General features: G+C 32.3%; 1 protein-coding gene across 1 annotated transcript in view; it reads left to right on the top strand.

The window, feature by feature from the left end:
• LOC145324465 (uncharacterized) overlaps positions 1–25,580 on the top strand; it is a 70,188-nt gene that overhangs the window by 118 nt on the left and 44,490 nt on the right. The window contains exons 2-11 of the mRNA XM_080167052.1: positions 323–434; positions 4,981–5,070; positions 5,315–5,396; positions 6,008–6,106; positions 6,602–6,657; positions 6,792–6,855; positions 12,408–12,483; positions 13,338–13,439; positions 15,441–15,533; positions 21,057–21,240. Coding sequence (XP_080023178.1) covers positions 323–434; positions 4,981–5,070; positions 5,315–5,396; positions 6,008–6,106; positions 6,602–6,657; positions 6,792–6,855; positions 12,408–12,483; positions 13,338–13,439; positions 15,441–15,533; positions 21,057–21,240 — 958 coding nt within the window. The remainder of the gene's footprint in view (positions 1–322; positions 435–4,980; positions 5,071–5,314; positions 5,397–6,007; positions 6,107–6,601; positions 6,658–6,791; positions 6,856–12,407; positions 12,484–13,337; positions 13,440–15,440; positions 15,534–21,056; positions 21,241–25,580) is intronic.

Below are 25,580 nucleotides of genomic sequence, written 5' to 3'. Positions count from 1 at the left end.
TCTTCTTTAAAAAGTGAAGCCTCCAATGGTTTAACGATTCAGGCATCTTTCTACTAGGCATTATTTATTGTTATTTTTGTGAATGTTATTCTATTATGTTTTTCTAATAATATTGATATATTTAATCATAAGAAACAATAAACTTGCAATAGTTGGCTAAAAGAGAACTAACTACCTAATGCTTTCATAAAAAGAGTAGATACAAAACTGAGTAGAGCTTGTAGAGGATCTTTTATAACAAACGGATAGCCGGATATATCTAGTTATAGAACAGTTGCTCTACTGCAGTAAATTATAAGATTTTAAAAATCTTATAAATCAGAATCTGAGCAATCGTCAAAAATCACAGCCATAGAAGAGAAACTAACAGAATTGCAGACAGAAAAGGATAAAATCAACGAGGAGCTGAACGCTAAAACTATTGAAATTGAAAGGTAAGGATTTAATTTTCCCCTTAGAATATAACGAAGTTTTTCACATATAGGGTAGTTACGTCCGCCCTTAAAAAAAAGCTCTGAACGTTAATATAGCTAAGTAAGAATCGTTCTAAAAAAATTCAGCTTAATGGAGGGATTTATATTGCTTTTTATCAACTGGCCTGTTTGTTTAGCTTTGTTTTTGAGGATCTTTTCATCAAGTACGTAAGGTGTTTCGAACAGATCAGAAGTATGTATAATATTAACGTCTTAGTGTTCCATAATCTGTAGAAATTAACATCATGACAACGAAGGTTATCTTTAAGATTAAACATGTAATTTAGATATTTAAATCAGGGATGTGGAGCCGTTTGATTTTTGATGCGGCTTCGCGGAGCCGCCTTTAAAATGACGGCTCCGGCTCCTACCAAAATCATTAAAAACGAAAAAAAAAACAATTTACGTATTTTTTTGACTTTTGAAGGTTTTAAAAGTTCCGTTTTTGAGAAAAATGGACTTGAAACGCTTAAAAGGGTTTCCAAATAAAAACATTTGAACATTAAGTTTAAATACGGCGGCTCCATGCTCCGGCTCCGCATCCTTGATTTAAATTAAGATTTGAATTTGTACTGTGGATATTTAACTGTCCTATATTTAACATGACCTGTTTTAATATTTGAATTTTGGGATCAAGTCGATTATGAGAGGATATTTTATCACTATTTGGACAGTACATGGTACAGTACATAAGTTTAGATATCTTGATAGTTGGCACAGCAAAGTCTTAACTTAGTATAAATATTCAAAGTCTTATAATGGAAAAGAGAGCGTTTTGCTGGAGAAAACGCGCGTAAATCGGACATTAAAAGCTTCGACATTTTGTCTCCCTATAATGTTGTTGTGTGAATTGCCCGTAAGCAGCCTTTAATGTTAGTGAAGTATTTCTCATATTTCTGACATCATCCTAACTAATAATACTTAAATCCAGAGAGATAGGGACAATGAAATGTAAATTCTGACTCAATAAACTCATAAGCTTAAAAACTTTGGGGATTATTGTAAAATTTAATTGGGTTGCTTAAAGCAGTAGTGTCCTGGTTTCACCCCCATTTATATTAATCTAAGATTTTTTGGATAGGCCTCCAGGTTTTTTTTTCATTTTTATGTGTACAGAGACCACCTGGAGGCCTATCAAAAAAATCTTAAAACTTGGGAAAATTCATCATATAAGAATGATTTTATCTTTAATAACCTATCCTCTCAGTCCAAAGATAAAGCCTATATACCAGGTTTACGCAAATTGTCAGAACTCCCCCCCCCCCCCTAATACATAACAAATTAATTTTTGTCCATTGTCCCATTCCTTAAAACCCCTGACATAGATCTATCCCAAATGTTACTTTGTAGATAATTTTATACAAATGAATTTCAAAGGGGTAGTTTTACGAAATGCATTTGAACTTAATTTAGTGAACCGCATAATTTATCCTGGTTAAATGGTTAAACTACGTTTATATGGCATATATTTGAAAGAATTTCAATTTTCTACCACGTAGTTTTAAGGGTTAGATTAGAATTAAAGACTTGATAAATATATGGCATTAAAATAGGGAAAAAACTGATTAAAAATAACCAAAATTAATGCAATGCTTTTTTGGAGAATATATTTTAACTTTGCATTTACTCTATTCTAATAATAATACAACAATATTTAATTATTTCGACTACACTACTTATAGAAATAATTGTTCTTTTATTTATGCATATAATATTATTTTAGTCTACCTAAATAGCTCAGTATTTTTCTCCAGAGAGAGAGAGGACAATGGTCTGTTTATTACACTAGTCCCCAAAGTTGTATAATAAGGTTTTCTTATTTTAAGTTTAAGTTTAACAACTTTTGGCACTTGAGTAAATTTTGATTGGCTGGTTAATTAAGTTGAGTGTTCAAACGTTTCAACCACTAATTTAAATCTACATAAGTGATAATTTTGTGATAATCATTGGGGATGTATTGTACATCAATTTATTGGTCATTGTCTTATCCCTTTAGATGCCTGATGTTTGTGGGTATGTTTACATATATTATTTGTCTATATTATGGAAAAGGCTATAGCTTTAGATACAAAAAGGAATATTGACAAAGATTCGTTTTACTTGGTTATGTCCACATAAAACAAAATTCTGATTTTTGAGAGATTTTATTTGATGGTATTTTATTTAGTTTCTTTGAAAATCGTATCTTTTATTAGGTACTTAGAAAATGAAACATATATATTCTGATGTTTTATAAAAGGCTACTCTACAAAAGAAAACTTCATTAACAAGATTCTTTTACTTTTTTTGATGGGCTCAAACAAAATTGTAGGGCTATACACTAAGGGTTATGCCTCCCTCAAACTTGCTTTACATTAGGTAGTACTTAATTGGTCTATGTTTTCTGGTAAAAGTTCGTTGAATGCTTAATACTTACTTAATTTTGGAATGTCAAATTTTATTTTTGGATTATTATTTTGCTTAAATTTTAAAATTTAGGAACAGGATTCTGTACTCTTATGACATAATCTTGAAATTTTATACTATACACAAGTACAAAAATAATCATCTGTCCTATTCTTGTATCGATTCAGAAAACATATCTCTCTTCCTCTTTTTGTATCTCGACAAATATAGATTTATCTAAATAATGAATATTTCTATCTTAAAGGGATATACCAGACCTACAAGGGATGCAGAGCCGGCCAAATATTTAGAATATTTCTGTTTATAATTATAATCAAAATAGTTACTGAAAGAGAAGAAAATAAAAAACATATGTATACTACCTAGTTCCTTTGCCCCCTAGCCTCTAAGGAAGAGCAGGGGAGGTCAGAGGAAATGTATAAAATCTCAGAAGGCATTTATAAAGCTTACATTAAGAGTACAACCCATTCTGACTAGCAATTACCGAGATAGTAAGCTTTAGAAATATAATCAATAATATTCAACATTATACTAGTTGCTTCATTCCTAGCCTCTAGGGAAAAGTTTGAGTGGTCAGGAAAATGGCCCAAAACCACCTCATTACTTTTATGCAGCTGTCTTAAAAAAGACAGACAATTAGGATTAATTGATTCATAGATATTTATCTTCAGACAGAAAAGCTTTACTACTTTTTATTATAGAAAGATGGCCTATATTCTACTAGAATAGAAGGTTCTAACCTCAAAAAAGGCTTGTTATGGAAAATTACATAAAAACTTTGCACTCAAAATAAGCTATTAAAGGTATTAACATGATAACAAGTACTTCGAACCATAAGCAGATAAGAAATAGATTTAAAATCTGAAGGATTATTCCACCATTTCCTACAACAGGATCCCAATCCCTATAAGTAAATATATTTATATTATATGTATACTAGGTACATTAGGTTTACTTTGTCAAGATAAACTATTTATTATGGCAAGCAGAATTATATACATGAACTAATAAAACTAGATGGACACAGTACTGGAAAATAGTGGATTAATAGCTAGGTGGACACAGTATTTATGGCTAGTTTAATAATATACATGGACTAATAAAACTAGATGGACACAGTACTGGAAAATAGTGGGTTAATAGCTAGGTGGACACAGTATTTATAGCTAGCCTAATAATATACATGGACTAATAAAACTAGATGGACACAGTACTGGAAAATAGTGGATTAATAGCTAGGTGGACACAGTATTTATGGCTAGTTTAATAATATACATGGACTAATAAAACTAGATGGACACAGTACTGGAAAATAGTGGATTAATAGCTAGGTGGACACAGTATTTATGGTTAGTTTAATAATATACATGGAATAATAAAACTAGATAATTACAGTACTGGAAAATAGTGAATTAATAGCTAGGTGGACACAGTATTTATGGCAAGTTGGATTATTCATATAGATAGACAGATATTAGATTTTTAACTAGATGGATAAAGTAATATTAATGATTTTCTATTAGATTAATAGCCAAATTTAATTATAGTAAGCAGAATAAAAAGTTTTACGAATAAATCCAATAGCTTCGCTGCATTTTTACCAAATAAGAAATTAAACAACTAATGAATTGTATGTCATGTAGAAAAGCTCCTATTCTAAAATGATTGTTATTCTTTTTTTTATCTAAAATGTTTCTTGGCACATTAGATGTACTTTTTTATCATACTCTATGATATCTGAGAATAAAAGTATGACACATATTTCAAGCATAATCACTTAGAACATTTTTTGGCATTGGTACAATAGAAAAGCAACAACTTTGTAGTTTTATAAATAAAACAAAAAAATGTGTTTGTTTTTTTGTGGGGGATTGATGTTGTTTTATAAAAGTAACCGGATGTTTTTTGTTACTGGACCATAAGGTCTCGCTAACCATTTTTTTTTTTTGGGGGGGGGGGAGACTAACTGAATTATTTTTAAAAGATGGGGATTGATTTCGCCACCCCGGTTCCAACTTTAAAATGTTTAAGTTCTTTATAGGCTTTAGGTGGAAAATCTCTAGTATGCACACATAGTTTTAAGAAATACATAATAATTTAGATTGGAGGGTGAAGTTACTGGTTTGAAATCAGATACCAGCAAAGAAGTGGACAGTATTAAATTGGAATTAGAAAACAAGGAAAAAGAAAGGTATTTTTGTATTTTCAAACGTCATTTCAAGTTAAATCTTTATTCCTAAAATTGACTTGTGAAATGGTAATTCTTATAACGATTAGGTACCTACAATGTTAAAAATTTACTATCTGAATATTTATGTACATTTATAACAGTGTGACTCTCTTGTATATTATTTTATTTGTTATTCTTGGTCATTCTAGTTATTCTTAGATAGTTAAAATTTTACTTGATATTTTTGAAAGAATGTTTTTACTAGGCTTGCAGCAACAGAAAAGTTGGAAGAACAAGAGAAAAAGATTTTACTCATCCTCACTAACTCAAAACAGATTGAAAAAGAGGTAAAATACAATAATTTAAGTAGCCCAGCTGGTCTACACTTAAATTTTCTTATATAAATTTGATGTAGGTCTGTTGCAAGGGTGTCCAAGCTTTTTTATTTGAGGGGGGGGGGGGTGGAATTGAAAATTAAAATTTTGTTGGTGCGTATTTTTTAAAAATAAAAAGATGGTTATTGTTTAAGCTCGCTAAGCACTTAAAAAAAACCCACCAAGTTATGAGGTTTCTAAACTAATTAAGGAAAAATCCCTACGCTCATAATAAGTACGCATTTATCCTGTTAATAAAGTAACAGGATGTGTGTTTGTCTGTGTGTCTGTACCGAAAGATCTCGATAACCGCTGAACCGTTCGGGTTCTCCTTTGCTTGGTAGCTTATCATATGTCCCGGGAAGATTTATAACTATTTTGAAGGAGGGTAACACCACCCTCCCGAGAGAAATCGCCCATAAAAAAATTACCTAGCCCCCGAAAAATAAAAAAAAAATAAATCTAGGTAATTTTGAAAAAAATAGGTTTTGGGATTCAACTCCCCCCTCCCAAGTTGCCCTAGAGGCCTCTAGGGGCGTGACCGCTAGTTAGAAATAAAGTAATGCATTGAATTATATTTAAAGTTGGTATCATCTGAAGCCAAATGTACAGAACTGGAAACAAAGAAGAATTCTTTGAAGGAAAGTGTTCAGAAGCTTTACACTGACAGGAAAGCCATGCAGGTATTATTATATATTTTTTTTTACTATCGGCTGCGCCTTACCTTTTAGTAGCTCTGTATTAGAGGAAAGGACAGAAAATAGCCAAAAACTAAAATTTAAAAAAAAATAGTCTAAAACCATCCCTGTTATATCAGTCTTTTCTTAAATGGAGAACTCAGTCGGTTCAGAGGTTATCAAAATCATAACCTTTAGACAACATTTATAGAAGCTTCTAATTTAAAACGATAGCAAGGAATAATAAATGCATGACATCAGTTTTAGTGATTTGCCATTAAGCATTGATGTCCAATCAATTTGATCAGTATTTGTATGTTCAGTATTTTTTAATTAAGGACATCTGAAGGTTTAGTTACTAAATAACCAGCTTAATTTTAAATGTGTGGGTTTCGTATTATTTATTCAGAGACAGCTTTATAACTAGCTTCGGCCGAGCCACACTAAAATTACATGTGATAAAAAGAATAATCTAAAATTGCACTTTTCTTGCTATTTTAGGCTAGAATGGAGAAACTGGAAGGCGAGAAAGGCGAATTGAAGAAGAGCTCTAACAGGTAATAACTTTTTTTCTTAAGTATGTTCGCTAGAAAAGTCGTTAAAAAGGCTAACTTACGAAAATGCCATATGAACTAAATAGTTCGTTCTTGTCCTCTAAATTCTAAAGTTCTTGGATTTTTTTTTCTCTTAGGTTATTGAAGAAGGTTGAAAGTTTGAAAGAAGATATTGACAAGTTCAACAAGGAAGCAGAACAGGTGAACAAAACTAGTTTTATAGTAGCTGCTTAACTTAAACTTGTCGTAATCGCAACTTAATTATCATAATATCTTCAAAAGGGAGGTCAGATTTACCACTTAATATGACCAAACACTGAGGAAGTTAAATAGAAATTAGGCATGACTGTTGTTTAGATGAGTTTTGAGTTCTTGGCCTTAAACATGGTTTATCCGCCCCCTCCGCCTTTTTAGAACTATAATACTTAGGGTTGGCAATCCGGATACGGAATCCGCCCAATTTTTGGCCAATTTTGGAATCCGAATCCGGAATCCGTTTTTTAATAGCGGATTCCGGATTCTTATTTGGTAGGCTACAATTAGCGTCTTGAGTTTTTTCTTTCAACTCCTCCTCTTTGAAGGCAAAGATTTTCATCATTATATATAATATCTTTTAAAATCTGGTTCGATTCTCGAAAGTGAATTATAGAGAACACCAAGAACATAGATTTTTAGGACATATGTAGCACTTAATTTTTAATTAAAAAAAAATCCTTTTAAAATATTGCTAGAATCCGAATCCGGAATCCGCAAGGAATCCGCCACTTTTTTTGACGGATTCTTTAAGAATCCGGAATCCGAATCTGGCCCAAAAATTCGACGGATTGCCATCACTAATAATACTTAATATTACAACTTTAAACTTAATTTAAGAACTTCTGTATTTGAACAATTTTTAAGTTGAAAATCATGTATAAACCAACTTATGTTTGAATTTTGCAATATTACATAGTATCAGGAATAAGGACAGTTATTCAATGATTTGAAGCATGACAATGTGGTTAATTCTAGTTCATTTTCACCAATATTCCATCGTTATTTGAATAAGATAACATGTTTGTGGATTTTCTTAATTTTTATTAAAATAACTTAAATAATTCAAATATTTTACATTAGTAGCACAGTTTGTTCATGTTGTGTCCGCACTCCCATCAGATTCACCATTAACTGAAAATTGCCAATAAACCAAAAAGTCATATTCAATTATAATAATACTAGCGGCTACGCCCCTAGAAGCCTCTAGGGGCACTGTTAGGAGGGTGAAAAGTCGACCTCATCCCATTTTAAATTTGAGTTTCAAAAGAGTGTAAAAAAATTGGGGGGGGGGGGAAGGGGGTGAAGAAACCCTCTTAAAAAATAGTTTAAAACCTTCCCAGGACCTATAAAAAAATTTCGGTTCAGCGGTTAGCGAGATCCTTCTGGACAGACAAAAAACGCTTACTACTTTATATAATAGGATTACTGAATATTATACCTCGATTTTAAAAAAAATTGCTGTTTTAAATCTGTGGATTTTCTCTACCTATTTTCGCACAGTACACGTTCCTGCAAATTTGCTTCAATAATTCGCAAGATTTATGCCTTATGCAGATTTTCATACAAAGTTTCTTGAAATTGTACTTTTGCGTACTTTTTTTTCTTGTCAAGTTTCTGCATATTAGGGGAGATTTTGATGGGAAAAGGAATAAATTTTTTAACAAAAATGATGATTGAAGTTTTATATTCCTGTTTTTTTTCTATTTAATTCTAAATTAGCTTTCTCTGCTATTGATTGTCACAGTAAGGAATTTGGGTACTGCTATTAAATCTGATTGGTTGATTCCAATTAGCAGTGTCCAAACATTTCAACCAACAATATTCAGTCACAGAATAGTAATTCTGTTATCTTCATTGTATTGGAATTTTATATCAATTTATCGCCCATTATCTTATCCCCTAAGATCCCTGATATTTAAAGACAATTTATCCTTATGACAACATCTGGTTATCTATCCGTATTTCTGCAGGGAGTAAGGGAGGGGACAATGGATCGAATATTCAATTTTTAAGGAGTCTCAGACTTTGGGGACTGGCTTTAAGGGAATGTGCACGAATACAGCAGATTCTTACTGATTTTGGGGACTTGCGCATCAATGCCCCGCTAACTAGCTGAGCTAGTTTTGAATATGCAGACAGAAAAGTTTGTTATTTATCGCTGGTTTTAACAAATATTTTTTTCCAAGAAAATGTCTTTTCATGTATAGAAACTCTACTGTGATATTTATGTATTAAATAATCTAAGAACCGCTTGAACTTAGGGGTCAAATATAAATATATCAGAAGGGTTGAGGTAGTTCTAAACAAGATTTTTCTAGTGATTAATTACAGAATGTTTACTACATTGTGATGTGTTGATAATTTAATTTTCAAGTAAATGATTTTTTTCTTAGAACTAATTTTGTTCTAAATTAGGTTACCATGATCCCTTTACAATTTTGGTAAAAATTTCTTGATAAATCTGGTTTTCATTGCTTTTCAGCGAACCCTCTTAAATTGAATTAATTGCCCATTGTCCCCTCCCTTACTCCCTGGTATTTCTGTGTTTTTGTCCACCCGTCTGTCTGTCTGTCTGTGGGGTATTAGTCCAAGAAGTTGTGATTTTCTTTTTACCAAGTTTCTAATAAATCTTGTGTTAGGTTTAACAGACCAACTTTTAAATCCTTATTTTCAATATATCTCTCTGTCTCAAGAATAGGGTTAGATATACAATAAAACAAGGATAATTATGTTCAAAACGCTAATCTTTGATGCAAAATTAACACACAATCAAAGAGTGTAATAAAAATTTGTTACAAAGTTTATTTTAGAATTACATAACAAGGGCTTTAAAATGTATTCGAAGACTGAAAAAATAGGCTAGAACCTTCCCAAGATTAAATCTTAAGTTTAAAAAAAAAGCCTAAAGCTTATATTTAGGTTCCCTAATGTATTGATTCAATCGGTTAAGTATTTATTGAAATCTTAGGCTTCAGTAAAAAAAATATTACTTTATTGAGTAGGATAATGGATTATTTTATTTATTTATTTATTTTAAAAAAAAACCTCAAAAAGTTCAATGCTTAGAACACTTGGTCTTTTTCGAATATGAATAAATGTAAAAGCATAAAAAAAACCAGACAACTACCTGAGCTGGATCTTTAAAAGCGTAGCCGTTGCCGTAGTCGTGGTCAGAGTTACAGCCACCAACCTAATAGCGATCTTTAAATCATATTAACCACGCGTTGCCTTGGCCACAAAAAAAAATGCGATCTTTAAATCATATTGGCAACGCGTGGTCGTAGTCGTAGCGTGGTTAACCACGCTAAAAGTGACCACAGTCCGTTAGTGTGGCTAACTACAACTACAACTACAGCCATGACTACGGCCACGGCTACACATTTAAAGATCCAGCTCTGGTTCCAGTGGTGGAGGCCTTTTTCGTCGGCTAAAAATTGCTTTCTGCTCTTTTGTAGTGTTTCTTTTGTGTTAATATTTCCGACGCTGTTGGCTGATATTTAAAAACCTAATTATAAGTCGACAATGGGCCCCAACCATCATTTTCTGTCATTGCTGTCCTTATCCCAGCCACTAGAGAGTATTCTTGGACAGACAAGATTAAAACTTTTTGTCCCTTATTTTCCTCAGCAAAGCCACACTTTATTTTTCCTCTTTACCCTGTCACAATTGCGTACAAGTATCATATTGACATAAGTATGCAGTCATCTGTTACAGGTCTTGAGGCACTTGATTTGGGTGGGGTGGGGGTAATTCGACCCCACCCTTCTTTCAATTTTAGTTTTAAAAATCACTTGAGAGGGTGGTGGTAATTAGTTATTAACCTTCAAAACTACATTCTAAAGGAGAACCATATCTATTCAAAGGTTAGCTAGGTGACTAGGTCCTTCGGTACACAAAAACACATCCTATTACTTTTGTATAAGAATGTAAAAGCATTTCCATTCATTTGATACATCATTGTCAACATCATTAATTACAAAGCTATTTCATGTAACCACATGTCCATAATATGTCAGTTTTGAACACCATAATTTCTTATGAAACTGTTCGACTTGTTGTCGACAAAAGGATGTTAACAGGATATACTATATAATACAGTTGACACAAAAAATAACAATGACAAATTGTTTTGTTGTCTAAGGATTTATTTTATCTTGTAATATTTTTTTCTCTACAAAACAATAACATAAAGTTAGAATTCGCAAGACGAAAATAAAATATATATTCTTGTTAACATAATAAAAGACTTAATAAAAATTAGAAGGATGTCATTCTATAAGTCTTATTGAAGCAATAGATCTCGCTAACCGCTGAAACTTCTGGCTATGGTTCCAGGCAATGATACAATATACAATGACTAGCGGCTTCGCCCCTAGAGGTTTAATCAAACTAATTTTTCGTGTTTTAGATTTTAAAGAAAATTTTTTTAAAAAAATTTTTGAGGGGGGGAATTTTTTTTTTTTGGGGGGGGGGATAGTAGACCCCACTATTTTGATTTTAGTTTTAAAAAGAAATTTTTTTGGGGGGGGATTTTTCATTTTTGGGGGGGTTAGGGGTGTCCCACTCCCTAAGAAAATCGTTATAAACCTTCACGGGAACTATGAGAAGCTACCCTGTAAAGGAGAACCCAATCGGTTCAGCAGTTAACGAGATCCTTCGCTACAAACAGACAGGCAGACAGACATCGTTCTACTTTGTATTATAGATATCAATAATGACGCAGCTTGTGTAGCACCTAATGGATGGGGGAGTTTACTTTTTTTTCATAAAGATTATTGGAGTTTGGTATTTTTCTAGGGGGATTTCTATTTTAGGGCGGATGTATCCCCTCCAAAAGTATTTTTATTTTAAACTTTCCGGAACATGAGAAGCTTTACAGTTTATTGTCATTTTCAGCTTGTCATAGCTTTCCTATATAAGGACAAGATGTACCTTGTTAAAACTATGAAATGACAAACAAATTGCTCTTTCAATTGAATAAAGTTTGCTCTTTAAATATTATTTCGCTGGATAAACAAACTTTCATGTACCAAAACTTTCCCTACGTCAAGCTTATGATCATTATTTTGAAAAACAAAATTGTGCCCATTTTTTTAGCACAGAAGTAAAATGTCTTGTTTTATGCCTTTAGTAGCGAAGCTACTCTATAATTCGAATCAATTTGCCTATACGTATGCCTCAATGCTGTTGGGGAAAATGTGATTTACTCAGCTGCTATTAAAGCTAGATCTCTAGTTTTTCTTTATTATTAATATCGTTTAAAAATGAAATATTAACTTAATCATTAAATAAATATATTATTAGCATTAAAATTTAATGCTTTAAATGAACTTGATACGTATTTTGAGGGTATTTATTTAGCTTCCCTGTCCACACTCCTTTTTTATTTTATTGAACCTAAGTCTGTATCTATTAGCTGTGTGTTTTTGTGTGAAAGTGAATTTGTATGTTATAGTATCATTATGAGATGATTAATTAAGTTAATGAACTAACTCTTTCCTCAACAAGTTGATAAAATATATTAAATTCGACGTTTCTACATTTTATAACATAATATAAACAAAATGTTATGTGATTGCGCCGTAGGGTTAGGCAATTGGCCCCACAGGGGCTAGAAATAGGCGAAAAGCTGCTGTTATACGAAGAAACGGTCCATAAGGGGCGTAGATACGAAAGGGACTATACCCGAAATATCTTTCAAACTTCTTCTTTTTCAGGCGTCTGAGAATCCCTGGGAAACACTGGAGGATTTGAAATCTATGCCTTACAGAGATATCTATGCAAAAATAAACGGTAATATTTATCTTTTATTACTGCTTTATTGAAAAGTATTCAGTGAGGTAGGAAACCAGTTGATTTGAGGACAGTGGACAAAATAATGCCATTTCTCCCAGTCATATGCCGTCATGCGTCACGTTGGAAGGGTGACGCAAAATTTCAGATCCGAGATTTCGTGATTTGAGAGAAATTTATCTTTATATTATAGTGAAATAAATTGTCTTGCAAGCATCGCTTTAACTCATAGAGAAAAATAGTAAAAAAAGCGAAAACAGCCTTCCAACATGTGGCATGGCGTTGTATGATCAGGAGGAGAAATGTTTTATTATGACCACTATCGAATTGCGCACGTGAATACAGTTTTGCCAGGGGATGTACTTCCAGATGGGAGCAAAAATTTAAAAAATGATTTAAATTATTAAACTGACCCCAAATTTTAAAAATACATTATCTCATTCGTTTTCTTAATAACTTTTCTGACTTCAACAAAATATTGATTCGCTTGTACAAACTAGCGGTGTATATCAAACTAGCGGCTACGCCTCCTAGAAGTCTCTAGGGGCAATTAAGGTCGGAGGAAGTCGACCTCATCCCATTTTAAATTTGAGTTTAAAATGATTTTAAAAAATTTTGGGGGTGGGGGGTGAAGACACCCTCCCCAAAAATTGTTTATAACCTTCCCAGGACCTATAAGAAGCTTCACTGTAAAGGAGAACAATATTGGTTCAGCGGTTAGCGAGATCCTTCGGGACAGACAAAAAACGCTTATTACTTTATCTAATAGGATTAAAAATTTATCCAACAATCATCCTTAAGTAGATTCTAAAATATCTTAAAAATTTAGAACTAAAGTATTTATTGATTTCTAGGAGACTTAGTTCCAGCCCAGCAGGCGAGATTGGCAAAGCTTGTTATTCAAGAAATTGATGCTCAGATTCAAGAGAAAGAAATTAAGATCAGTAGTCAAGAAGGTACTTTTATTTAATACCTTTTAAAGGCGAGAGGGCCTCTTTTACTTTAAATGATAGAGCATCGTTTATTGGAACTGAACATTTTACGGGGATCTAAAGGGATAAGACAATGGCCGATAAATTGATGTACATGCTCAGTGATTATACACAAAATTACCCCTTCTGTAGATAAGTTGCTTTTTTAAATTATATCTAATTAAAAGATGGAAGATTCCTTATTTTGATATTAAATATGGTTAGATAATTTGTTATTCATAATTTCTATCGATTTTCTTTTCTTAGTGGATTTATCAGGAATTCAGGGAAAGGAGAACAAAATATAATTATTTTTTTCTTTAGATTTTGTTATAATTAAATGGAGGAAGCTAGGGTTGTAGATTAAATTAATCGTCAATGCCACCCACTTCCCTGTGTATTATTGATTTTTAATAATTTCTTATGAAATTATGACGTCCTTATGTTTTTTTTTGCAATTCTCTTTAACTGAAGAGAAAAGTTTAGAGCAGTTTCCATAATGGGTTAATTTAGCCCGAATCAAAACCCTATCATACAAATATTTCGGGAAAAAATGTTAGGCAATATCATGACTTGAAGGAATAGGCAATTTTTTTTATTAACCTAAATTAGTCTGAATCTTTCAAAAACATAATTTTGACAAAGGTTCCGCCAAACTTTAATATGTCTATGGACATTCATCATTCAAAGATCATTAAAATTCAGCTTTTATACTGCTTTAAACTTCTTATTTTTTCTATATTAGCATACACTTCTCTTTTTATTCATACGATTGTTTTATGCCACTGCCTTGTTATTGAAGAAATTTGTACTTGTTGATATTTTATATACATTTCACTTTATTCATGTTTTTATAACAAGGGTGTGTGTGGGGGGGGGGGGGGATAGAGGGTTCCACTCACAGTTTATTGAAAAATTTTCAAGGTCTCAATTGATAAGAACTATAAAGTTTTCTTTTAGCTGAATTTCACAAAAATAATAAGTTCGTCATCGGAGAAATGTTTCTTTTCATAAAAAAGTTCTTTAAAATTTGTATTCCATTTATCAGCAATAACATCGATTTTAGTTTTTTTTTTAATAAAAAAAAAATGATATTTGATTACATAGCTCTAATTAATTTGCCTTTTTTGCGAAGTTAAAGTCTGGTATTTAATTTTTCCATAGCCTTTAGAGGATTTCTCAAAATTTATTGACCTTTTCAACATCTCATAATTTTTCTTTGCCGGAGGTTTTTCATGTGTTAATTGTCTAAAATCCATCGTAGGACTACGGGGGTATATTTCTTGAAAAGCATAACCTATCGGTCCAATGGTTAATAAGATCTGTAGCTTATGACTGACAGACAGACAGACCTTGTTCTACTTTAAATTGTACTATTGGCTACACCCTTAGCCTATTAGGACATCTAAAAATTAAGAGAGAAAAATAGCTGAGAGCCCTCCTAGGATCTATATAATGCATTCCTGAAATTTGAAAACAATCGATTAAGTATTAAGTTCGATCTTAACAATTTTCTTTGTTTTGTATATTTTAACAATCTCCTTTGTTAATAACTAGCTGCTTCGCCCCAAGCCTCTAGAGGCTTCGCCCTATGAAGTAAGGGGAAGTCAACCCTCATATATAGATTTTTTTAAATAGGCTCTGCTACAGGCTGATGCCTTGTACAGATTTGTTAAAAAATTCTCTCTTCTACAGGCTGGTGCCTTGTACAGATTTGTTTTGAAAAATCGCTCTGCTACAGGCTGATGCCTAGCAAAAAAAAGGGGGATTGGAGGATTTTTGTTTTTTGGGGGTTGGGGGTGGGGGTGTCCACTTAAAACCACCACAGGACCAATAGGTTAATACCCTGAAGAGTAGAATCCGATCGGTTTAGTGGTTATCGAGATCTTAAGGGACGGACGGACGGACAGACAGACAGACATCGTTCTACTTTGTATTATAGATATATAAAAAATTTTACCTAATCTAATTAAAAAATACTTTCAGGCGAGATATCAGAATTAGAGAGACAGTTGTTTGGAAAAAGTTTAACAGTTTCAAGCTCTGCAGCCAACACAGCGATTACAAAGAAACCATTAGGTAATGTTTTAAACAGCAAGGTTTTTCTATAGTTTAAAGTATGAACGCACATACGCCGCCAGTTGTGTTTATTTTATTAAAAGATATACAAAGATAGTATTGAATTTTTTTATTAGCTTACTGTATTTGAACGTTAAATGCTTTGTTTAAGTCTAGAACACGCAAATTAATACTTTATGTTGATTGGAAATATCAATAAGAATAAGATTTATTTTCAAATCGGTTTAGTTATGATAAACATATTACATAGCACTTTCAGATATTATAAATCACATCATTTATAAACTTTGACTAATGTGTTATCTACGATTATGAGGCATTCCATAAACCAGAGGTGTAATAAATGGGGCCTTCAGTTTTAAAAATAATTTAAGTATTTACATATTTTAAAAGTATTTTAAAAATTAAAATGATGTATTAGAAAAGTGTTCAGAAAAAATTAAATAAATTGATTTTTAATCCTAATCTAAGCTCTCTCACAAGCAGTGTCATATAAAATGGCTCAATTTTTTTGCTAAATAATATTAAAAAAAAGAAAGAAAATCCGAATTGATAGGTGAAAATAATCAAAATATGAATACCTAAAGAGTCTTAGGTGTAGGCCATTAATATCACAAAGCTTGATAGGTAAGGGGTAAATATCTTAGTGCGTGTTGGGTTAATTCATAGCCATTTAAAATTGTAAAATTTTATATACTGAACAAGTTGATTTCTCCCTAGTCTCTAGGGACGGCGGGGAAGTCAAGAAAATATCTTTAAACCACCCCAAGATATTTTCAAAGCTTACAAAGTACAACCAAGTACAAGCAATTTTCGAGGTCTTTAGCTACAGACATTAAAACTTACTGTTTTATATTATAGGATTATAACTTTATAAGTATTTGAATATGATCATTAACTATTGCTTTACCAAGTTTTATAATATGGTTGACTATTTCCCTTATATTGACACAATTATACTCTTGTTCTTCTTTCAGAAAATAGGTGATGGTGCTTTTATTTTGTAATTTTCCTTAAAAATATATTTCTGTCTTGATTGATATTTTATCATCCTGATACCTACAAAGAATGGGATAAAAAGAGGAGCAGTAATAGATATTCAATTAAAAAACATGGAAAATAAAGCAATACTTTATAATAGTCTTTCTCTACCAAAGGATCAAGCTAATCGCTGAACTGATGTGATTTTCCTTAACAGTGTATCTTCTCATAAGACATGGGAAGGTCTATTTCTACCAAGAAAATCGCCTCAACCTCAAGTGCCCCTAGAGGCCTGTAGAGGCATAGATCCTCATACAACCTCCTACAAACACAGACACAATCCAAGATATGTGTCTAAAATGCGAAGCATCCTCCCCATGACACGCCCCATCTATTTAACTGTAGACTAAATCTTACCAATCTCACTCCTATCAACCTCTGGACAACGCCACATCAGGCCGCTAACTTTTTAAAATTGGACGAGGGTATCACCTGAAGATATTTCTACCCAGTTAGCGGTTCTTCTTGGTGTGACCTTCAGGGTCATAATATCAGATCCCCCCCTCTGCTATTTCAATCTAATTTTAAGAAATTTAATGAAGTATTACCTACCCATGTTGTAACTTTACTTAAGTTTTCATTTTTAAACTTTTTTTATGAAAACCTATCACCGTGTTGATAGTCAGATATCTGTGATGTGTGGAAAATGGGAAAGAAATTTATGGTTATTATATATTGAGAATTTTACAAGGATTCAGGCTGATATATTTATATATAGGTATACATTAGGGGACAACAGGATTGGGTCAGGTTCGAGTAAAGAAACCTGACCAAAAAATAAAATGGTAATTCTCTCATTTTTATCTAGATAAATAAAATTTAAAACAACAACTTCATTGGCTTAGTCAAAATTTTTGTGAAACCCCAATTTTAAACTTACCAAGTATAAGTTTTTGTAAATGTCAGGTCTAAATATTTTCTAATTGTTTAATGTTTATTTGATTTTGCATAAAATGGACAGAAATATTTCTCAGAAATCTGACACTTGTAGATTTCTACTTAAACATAACCTAATCTCGAGATCCTCTAATATTTTAAAACATATGTATTTAAGTACATTCTTATAGGACTCTAAAAGGTACTGAAGTGTTAAAAATTGAAGATAAAATACCTATATAAAAAAATTAACATTAAATGCTTTATTTTAAATTCATCTTATATAAGCTAGGTTTTTAACTTTTCTGTGACGTAAGATTTGCATTTAAAAATTGACTGGGGCAGAAAAGAAGATTTATAGCTAATCAATTGCAAAGAAATCTAAAATCATTCTGTTTCATGTTATAAAAATGAAAGACTAAGGTTTGACTACTTTAGATTATTCCAGGGTTTCGGATCCGCATTGATTTTATGCGGATCCGGATCCTCAAAATTTGGTCAGTGCGGATCCGGATCCGGATGCGGATCCGGATCCGGATCTTTGACAATAAAAATAAAATCACCAAATTTTTCAAAAAAAATTTATTCTTTAATTCGAAGTCAAAAATACTTTTAATTTTCAAGTCTGAACCTAAACCTTAAAGATTGGCTCTCATCAAGAGAATGTCTGAGATTTTATATAAATTTAGGTAGATTTTTCCATTTTTTCCGCATTTTTTGGAGTCTAAGGATCCGGATCCGCATTTTTTTTGCGGATCCGGATCCGGATCCTTGGACTCAAAAATATGCGGAACCGAAACCCTTTAAAAAGTACAATATCTTTTTCTTATTAAGAAATAATAAATTCCTTAAGAAATTATTAATCGCAAACACAATAGCTACTTAAAGAGCACCTTTAAAATTTGTGCAAGTTTGCCATAAATATTAATTTTTTTTGAAGGGATGCAAATCTGCATACGTTGTGTCTTAACCTCTTTTCGAGGAAGCTTTGTGTTTATCAAGTTCGAAATTAAATTCCTTATCATTAACCAAAAACAAAGCGCAAATGTCGTCTTTTAGGGCTTTCCTTTCATAGTGTGGCGCGGCATAGAGTGTTTGTTTATTTTGGATGCGCACGTTCTTTACTTTTGAATGAGATATGAGAGTGTGAAGATTTCGGAGAACAAAATTGGGCCTATCATTGGTCTCATTGTGTGTGAACGACCCTAGTATATCAGGGATTTGAAACCATAAGAGCTTCAGGTAGAATTTGTTATTTTTATTAAGAAGTATGGTGTATAGGACGATTATATGTAGTTTAAAAAAGGCTTTAGCCAGCTAAGCATGAAACTTAATTATGATTAATATATGTTTTAGTAATTTTTATGTGCCTTATTGTTGCATTTAACAATGATTTATTAAACCAAATAATTTTCCTTTAAAGCCAAAGTTTCCAAAGATTTTTTACCGTAGAGAAAAATGATTTTTAAAAAAGCAAATAAGATTACGTGGTTATAAATAACTGGAATTATGAACTAATTGATATTGTAATTTCAGGTCTTTGAAATAATTTCATCAATAAATCTATATTCAAACCTGCTGTTGAAACTTGATGGTTCCTGGTATTGGGGGTTTGTATGTTCGCCAACTGATCTCGTGAACTTCCCGCTAATTCGGAAGTCAAGCTCAACCAAAGTGTCATGGTTGAGACACGTTGCCTGTGCGGATTGGTTCTTAAAGTTCTGTGTAGGAGGGAATTTTTACTCGGAATCATCTGGATTTAAAATATTTTTCTAATATATCCGTCAATTTTTAAACAATTTGATGAATTGATGTACTCACTAAGTTATGATAATCAATTTTACACCTTCTTTAGATAAAAATAACTGTGAGAAGTTAGGACACGGACAATTTGTACCAACCAATTAAGATTAAATAAAAGTACTTAAATTTTGAAGACAGCTATTGTGAAAACGTTCTTTAATAACTTTGGGTACCAGTATAATTTACATTTAATGTCCCCTCCCTTCCGTCGGCTTGCAGTCCCTGATATATTGATGAGAACTTTGCACATGTGTATAAAACAACTTATGAAATAATTACACAACCATGACATGACATTTTTAAACCAGGGACAGGTTTTAAGCTATTTTAATGCGTTAAAGAGTCATCATCTTTAGTTTTTTCTTATTTACAACCGTAAACTAAGTTTACAAACATAGGCTAAACATATCGGATTTTTCTCTTAAACACCTCCCTCTAGTTATTAGCGGTGGAGTTTCTTTGCCCAACAAGGCAATTTGGGACAAAAACGTCAACATATATTTCTTTTACAATTTAAAAACAAATTGAATTGCTAAATATTAGTCCCTATCTCTGATTTTGAATTCTTGTTTAAATTCTGGATATTTCTTGTTATTCAAAGATATAGGTATTTTAATGAAGGAAAATTTACCAAATTTGCTACTTGAGAAGTTAAATGTAATCTTTTACTTACCATAGTAACGGCTACGGCCCCCACAGGCCTCTAGGGGCAATTGAAAGGAAAGGGTCTAGTTAACCCAATTTTAGTTTGTAAAAGACGAGTTAAAAAATAAATTGGTTATTATTTTTTCCATTGGTGTTTTCTCACTCGGTACCCTTCCCAGAACCTATGAGAAGTTTGAATTTAGTGAAGTAGAACCATATATGTAAATCCAGTGCAGTGGTTAGCGAAATACTTTTGTACAAACAGATAGACAGACCAACATCTTGTTTTAAAAATATATCTATAATACAAAGTAGCTTGACGTCTGTCCGTCTGTCTGTCTGTCTGAAGCTTAAGATCTCAGTAACCGCTGAACCGATTGGGCTCAGCTCTTCAGGGATTATACCTACTGGTCCTGTGATGGTTTTAAGCTATTTTCCTGGGGAGATAGGACACCCCAACCCCCCTAAAAATAAAAAAATCCCCATTTCAAAATTTTTAAATTTTTATATTTTTGTAAAAACTTTAAAAACCACCTCCACAAATTTTTTTTTATACATTTTTTGTAAAATCTCAGAAACTGCTGAACAAATTGGGCTTTACTCTTCTGGGAATATACCTACTGGTCCTCTAGTGGTTTTAGGCTATTTTCTAGGAGGGTGGGACCTAAAAAACCAACCATCCTCTAAAAATAAAAAAATCCCCATTTCAAAATTTTTTATTTTTTTTATTTTTGTAATTGGGTTCGGGGAACCCCACTGCACCATGGCCCCATGAACCCCCCCCCCAAAAAAAAAAAAAAATTTCACATAAAAAATTTTTTGGGCTTTTTGTAACTTTTAAAAATTGACATCTTTAAAAAGTTGTCGCAATTAAAGGTATCAAATAAAATTTACAGAGGAGAGTTTTAAATTTTTGTGTATACGGTGAACAACCTGGGTTTAATTTTTACGAATTGAAATTTTTGTGCATACGGCGCACAACCTGGGTTTAATTTTACCAAAGAGTAATTCGGCAAAGAATAACTTTTTTGAAAATATAACTATAAAATTATTCTGGAGGGTTGACTTTCTATTACCTTGCATATTAATATTTTTCTTCAAAATTCATAGCTCGCTAAAGACATTTTATGGAGGTATGTTAATTTATGTTATTTTTAGAAAGCACTGTTACCACCAAATCAATACTGAAGAAACCTTTATTGACGGTACCTGCTAAAGATCCAGCTGTTACAAAGGACGATCAGAACAAGGAGAATACGTCTTCATTGCGGAGAAGCAATAGAAGCGCAGCAAAGTTGGCCAACGAGTCCATCATTCTGCAAAATAATGAAAATAAAAGGAGGTAACAATTTTCGCCCTTCTATTTTATGGAAGTTTCATATCGGATTGTTATACGCTGATTTATTTGAAATTTAGACCTTGGGCAGGTTTGAGACTATTTATCTTTCAACCTTGTACTAATGGGAATACTAAGCCCCTAGATATAATAAGCCGATTTTTAAGTTCTTCTTTATTCCGAACAAAAATATCAAAAGGTTAAAGTTAACTTATTCCCCCTTTATTCAATACTTTAATGCAATAAGGACAATTCTATATCAATATCAAGCAAATGAAAAAAAAAACTGTTTTGATAAGCATATAGCAATATGAACCTACATGAAGAAAATATATCTTGGCAAATTATCCTAGCTACAATATTAAGTAAAGCAGGTTTTTTGCCTGAAGCTTAAAATCTTAGAAACTGCTTGTCCAAATGGGTTAAACTTTTCAACCCTTAACAGTCGGGCCCCTTGCCGCACCTTTATCGGTCGGGGGGGGGGGGGGGGGGGGCGTTCAACGTTCATGAGATAGAAAAAAACGGAAGAGGGGGGGGGGGGGCGCGTTCAATGCAAGAGGCAAGAGGCGAGGCAACTAGTATTATACAAAGATCTATTAAATTACTGACACCTAACTTAGTTACGCAGACTGACTGACGAATAAAATCTAGTTATAGAAAAGCTGCTTTTTAAAATAGGGTATTTTTGTTAAGCTTGTACTAAACATACTTATATTTTACAACAATGCAAAGTGGGCCAGAATTGGCCAAAACGGTTCAAAATTCAATAACTCAAAAACTATTGGTTTTAGAGAAAAAATTGTAAACATGAAATGTCTATCTATGCAAAAACTAAAAGTTTGCTTATTTGTGTATACTCAGTTTTGGGGAATTTTCGCGGATTTTTTTTCAATTACTACTAAACTTCATTTTAGAGTTTCAATATCAAAAGAACAATTTCATATTTTTTAATTATAAGCAACTTTGCTTTTATGTACAATTAATCTCTGACCACTCCTTCATGTGGTTTTGGTGTATTTTTCGCGGATTTTTTTAAATTACCACCAAACTTCATTTTACAGTTTCAACACCAAAAGAACAATTTCATATTTTTAAATTTTAAGCAACTTTGCTTTTATGTATAATTAACCTCTGACCACTCCTTCATGTGGTTTTGGTGTATTTTTCGCGGATTTTTTTTTTAAATTACTAGGGGGCACTTTGCTTTAGGGGGGGGCATCCTACCAAACTTCATTTTACAGTTTCAACACCAAAAGAACAATTTCATATTTTTAAATTTTAAGCAACTTTACTCTTATGTACAATTCACCTCTAACCACTCCTTCATGTGGTTTTGGTGTATTTTTCGCGGGTTTTTTTAACCTACAGAACTTCATTTCACAATTATTGGTTGAAACGTTTGAACACTCAACTCAATGAAACAACTAATCAAAATTAACTAAAGCCCCCTAAAGTTGAAAAGCCAAGGAATTTGGTGTATTTTTAGCGGGTTTTTTTAACCTACAGAACTTCATTTTACAATTATTGGTTGAAACGTTTGAACACTCAACTCAATGAAACAACTAATCAAAATTAACTAAAGCCCCCTAAAGTTGAAAAGCCAAGGAATTAGAAAACATTTTTATAAAACTATGGGGACTTTTGTATTAAACACACTGTCCCCTCTCACTCTCTCTGGAAAAAGCAGTATAGTAGTTTGGGAGGGAGGGGGCATTGGGCTGTTTATTACTTTAGTCCCCAAAGTCTTATAATAACTTTTTCTTATTCATTGACTTGACAACTTTGGGGACTTATTATTAAATTTTGATTGTTTGGTTCTGAAAGTTGAGTGTCCAAACATTTTAACCAATAATTGTAATCTACAGAAGGGGTAATTTTGTGTATCATCATTGGGGATGTACATCAAATTATTGGCCATTGTCTAATCCCTTTTGACTTCTAAATAGTAGTATAGCTATGCATAAGCAACAATTGTTAAAGGCTAAGCTTTTCTATAATTCCGGTCGTTCTATCCGTTTGTCCGTTCAAAACGTATAGCTCCTTTTAATAATTGAGACAAGTTATAATTGTCCAATCAAACTTTTCATAATAATTCCAACAGTAGGGTATTATCTAAGAATCTTAGTATTCAATGCGTTTTTACTTCATAAAGATGCATGGTTTTCATTCTTGTTCAAGGGCGTGTAAACATTTTTAACTGGGGAGGGGGGAAATACCCAGTTTGAAAAAACTAGACTGAGGAACATTAATAACAAGGATGACAAACTCCATAATAATCAATATAAATATCTTCACAACTAATTATATAATATTATTATTTTATTTTATCCAGGGATCACAGGGGATAAGACAATGGACGGTATATTGATAATGATAATAAATTAACAAAGTTCGGGGGGAGGGAATAGGAATGTTAAATACACAAATACCAAAAGTTTTAAACTTATGCTTATTTATTCGCTGGATTAAAAACTTTGGGTACCTTTATTAAATTTGAGTTCTATAAAAGCTTCTAAATGTTTCAACTAATGGGTAATTTTAATCTACAGAAATGTTAATCTTGTTTGTCTTATCCATTAAGATCCCTGACAAATTTAACCAGGTTGAATAACATTATTAATAAGAAATTTGGGACCCTCAACAAAATTCAATGAATGGTTTTGAGCCAACAAATAATACAACGGGGTTAGAAAGCTTTGGGTACCAGTATAAGGGGGGGGGGGGAAGTTCTGACACATATGCGTAAACCTGGTGTATAGGCTTTATCTTTGGACTGACTGGATAGGTTATTAGGGATAAAATCATTCTTATATGATGAATTTCCCCCAGATTTAAGATTTTTTGGATAGGCCTCCAGGTTCCGGAGCTCCAGGCCTCCAGGTGGTCTCTGTACAGGTAAAAATTAAAAATAAGATTTTTTTTGAAGAGTTAGAGGTTAATTTCTAAAACAAAATATGCTTCTTTTTGATTGTTATTCACATATTTGAAGAAAAAACATACATATTTTGTCTCATAAGCTGACATCTAACTCTTAAAATTTTTTTTTCTTTTCATTTTTACCTGTACAGAGACAACCTGGAACCTTTATGGTTTAATGGTCCCTTCCTCTCTGTGTTTGCTTAAAAAACGTTTAAGTAATGATGCCCTACTCTCACTATTAGTGTCATGTATCAGACATAGCAGCAGAAGGTAACATTTTTAACGTCATTAGTATAACATGGTGTAACAAGAATCGAACACACAGGTATGCTATAATTTACGCTAATACGACAGGTTTTTAATATAAAGCTTTACAAATGGTAATATTCGTTTGTCCAACCGTTTCAGAGAGCTTCGCTTTATGGATGTTGTCATTCTTGTTAACATAAAATTAGTTATTTCTGCACTATTTCAGGACATTATACAAGGACGTCAATGCTTTTTTTATGGGGAAGGGGGATAAGGAGAAAGAAAGAGAGAGTGATAGAGAGAGAAAGAGAGGGAGAAAGAAAGAGAGAGAGAAAGAGAGAGAGAGAAAGAGAGAGAGAGAAAGAGAGAAAGAGAGAGAGAGAGAGAGAGAGAGAGAGAGAGAGAGAGAAAGAAAGAAAGAGAGAGAAAGAGAGAAAGAGAGAAAGAGAGAGAGAGAGAGAGAGAGAGAAGAAAGAAAGAGAGAGAGAGAGAAGGAGAGAGAGTGAGACAGGCAGAGAGAGAGAGGGGGAGTGAGATAGGGAGAGAGAGAGAGAAAAAATGAGAGTATACAAAATTGTCACATATACACATACTAGAAATGCCTGGATGTACCATCCAGGTTTAGATAAATTAGTGAAAATTATTGTTTCCTTCTGTTATAATACATTATTGATATTGCATCTTTTAGTTATTCTTTCATAGCTTAGTGGTATGATATGAGAGAATGGGGTATGAAGAATCAGTGGTTCAATCTTGTTGTCAAGATAAACATTTTTATTTCCTTTAAAAAATATTGAATTTTTTATTAAATAAATAGAATAAAACTAAAACTAATTTTGAAAAGTCACTTAAAATCTTTAAAAAAGCAATTTAAAAAAAAATGTTGCCAAGCCTCGAACCGGCTTCCTTGGCCCTAAATATTCTAAAGAATATTATTTTTATGACATTGTAAACAATATCGGTAATTAATAAAATAAAACTAATTTTGAAGTCCCTTAATATCTTTAAAAAGGTAATTAAAAAAAATTATCGCCAAGCCTCGAACCGACTTCCATGGCCCTAAATATTTAAAGAATACTTTATACAGGGCGACCACTGCATACTATATATACTATTTATACTATATAGGATGAATTTAGATACTATATCATACTATTTGACCAAAATTTACTATATAT

Source organism: Acartia tonsa, chromosome 7, assembly GCF_053477335.1.
Source record: "Acartia tonsa isolate MP-2025a chromosome 7, ASM5347733v1, whole genome shotgun sequence".
In the NCBI taxonomy this organism is placed as follows: Eukaryota; Metazoa; Arthropoda; class Copepoda; order Calanoida; family Acartiidae; genus Acartia; species Acartia tonsa.
Note: the sequence above shows the minus strand (reverse complement) of the source record. Positions and strands in the feature narration are given on the sequence as shown.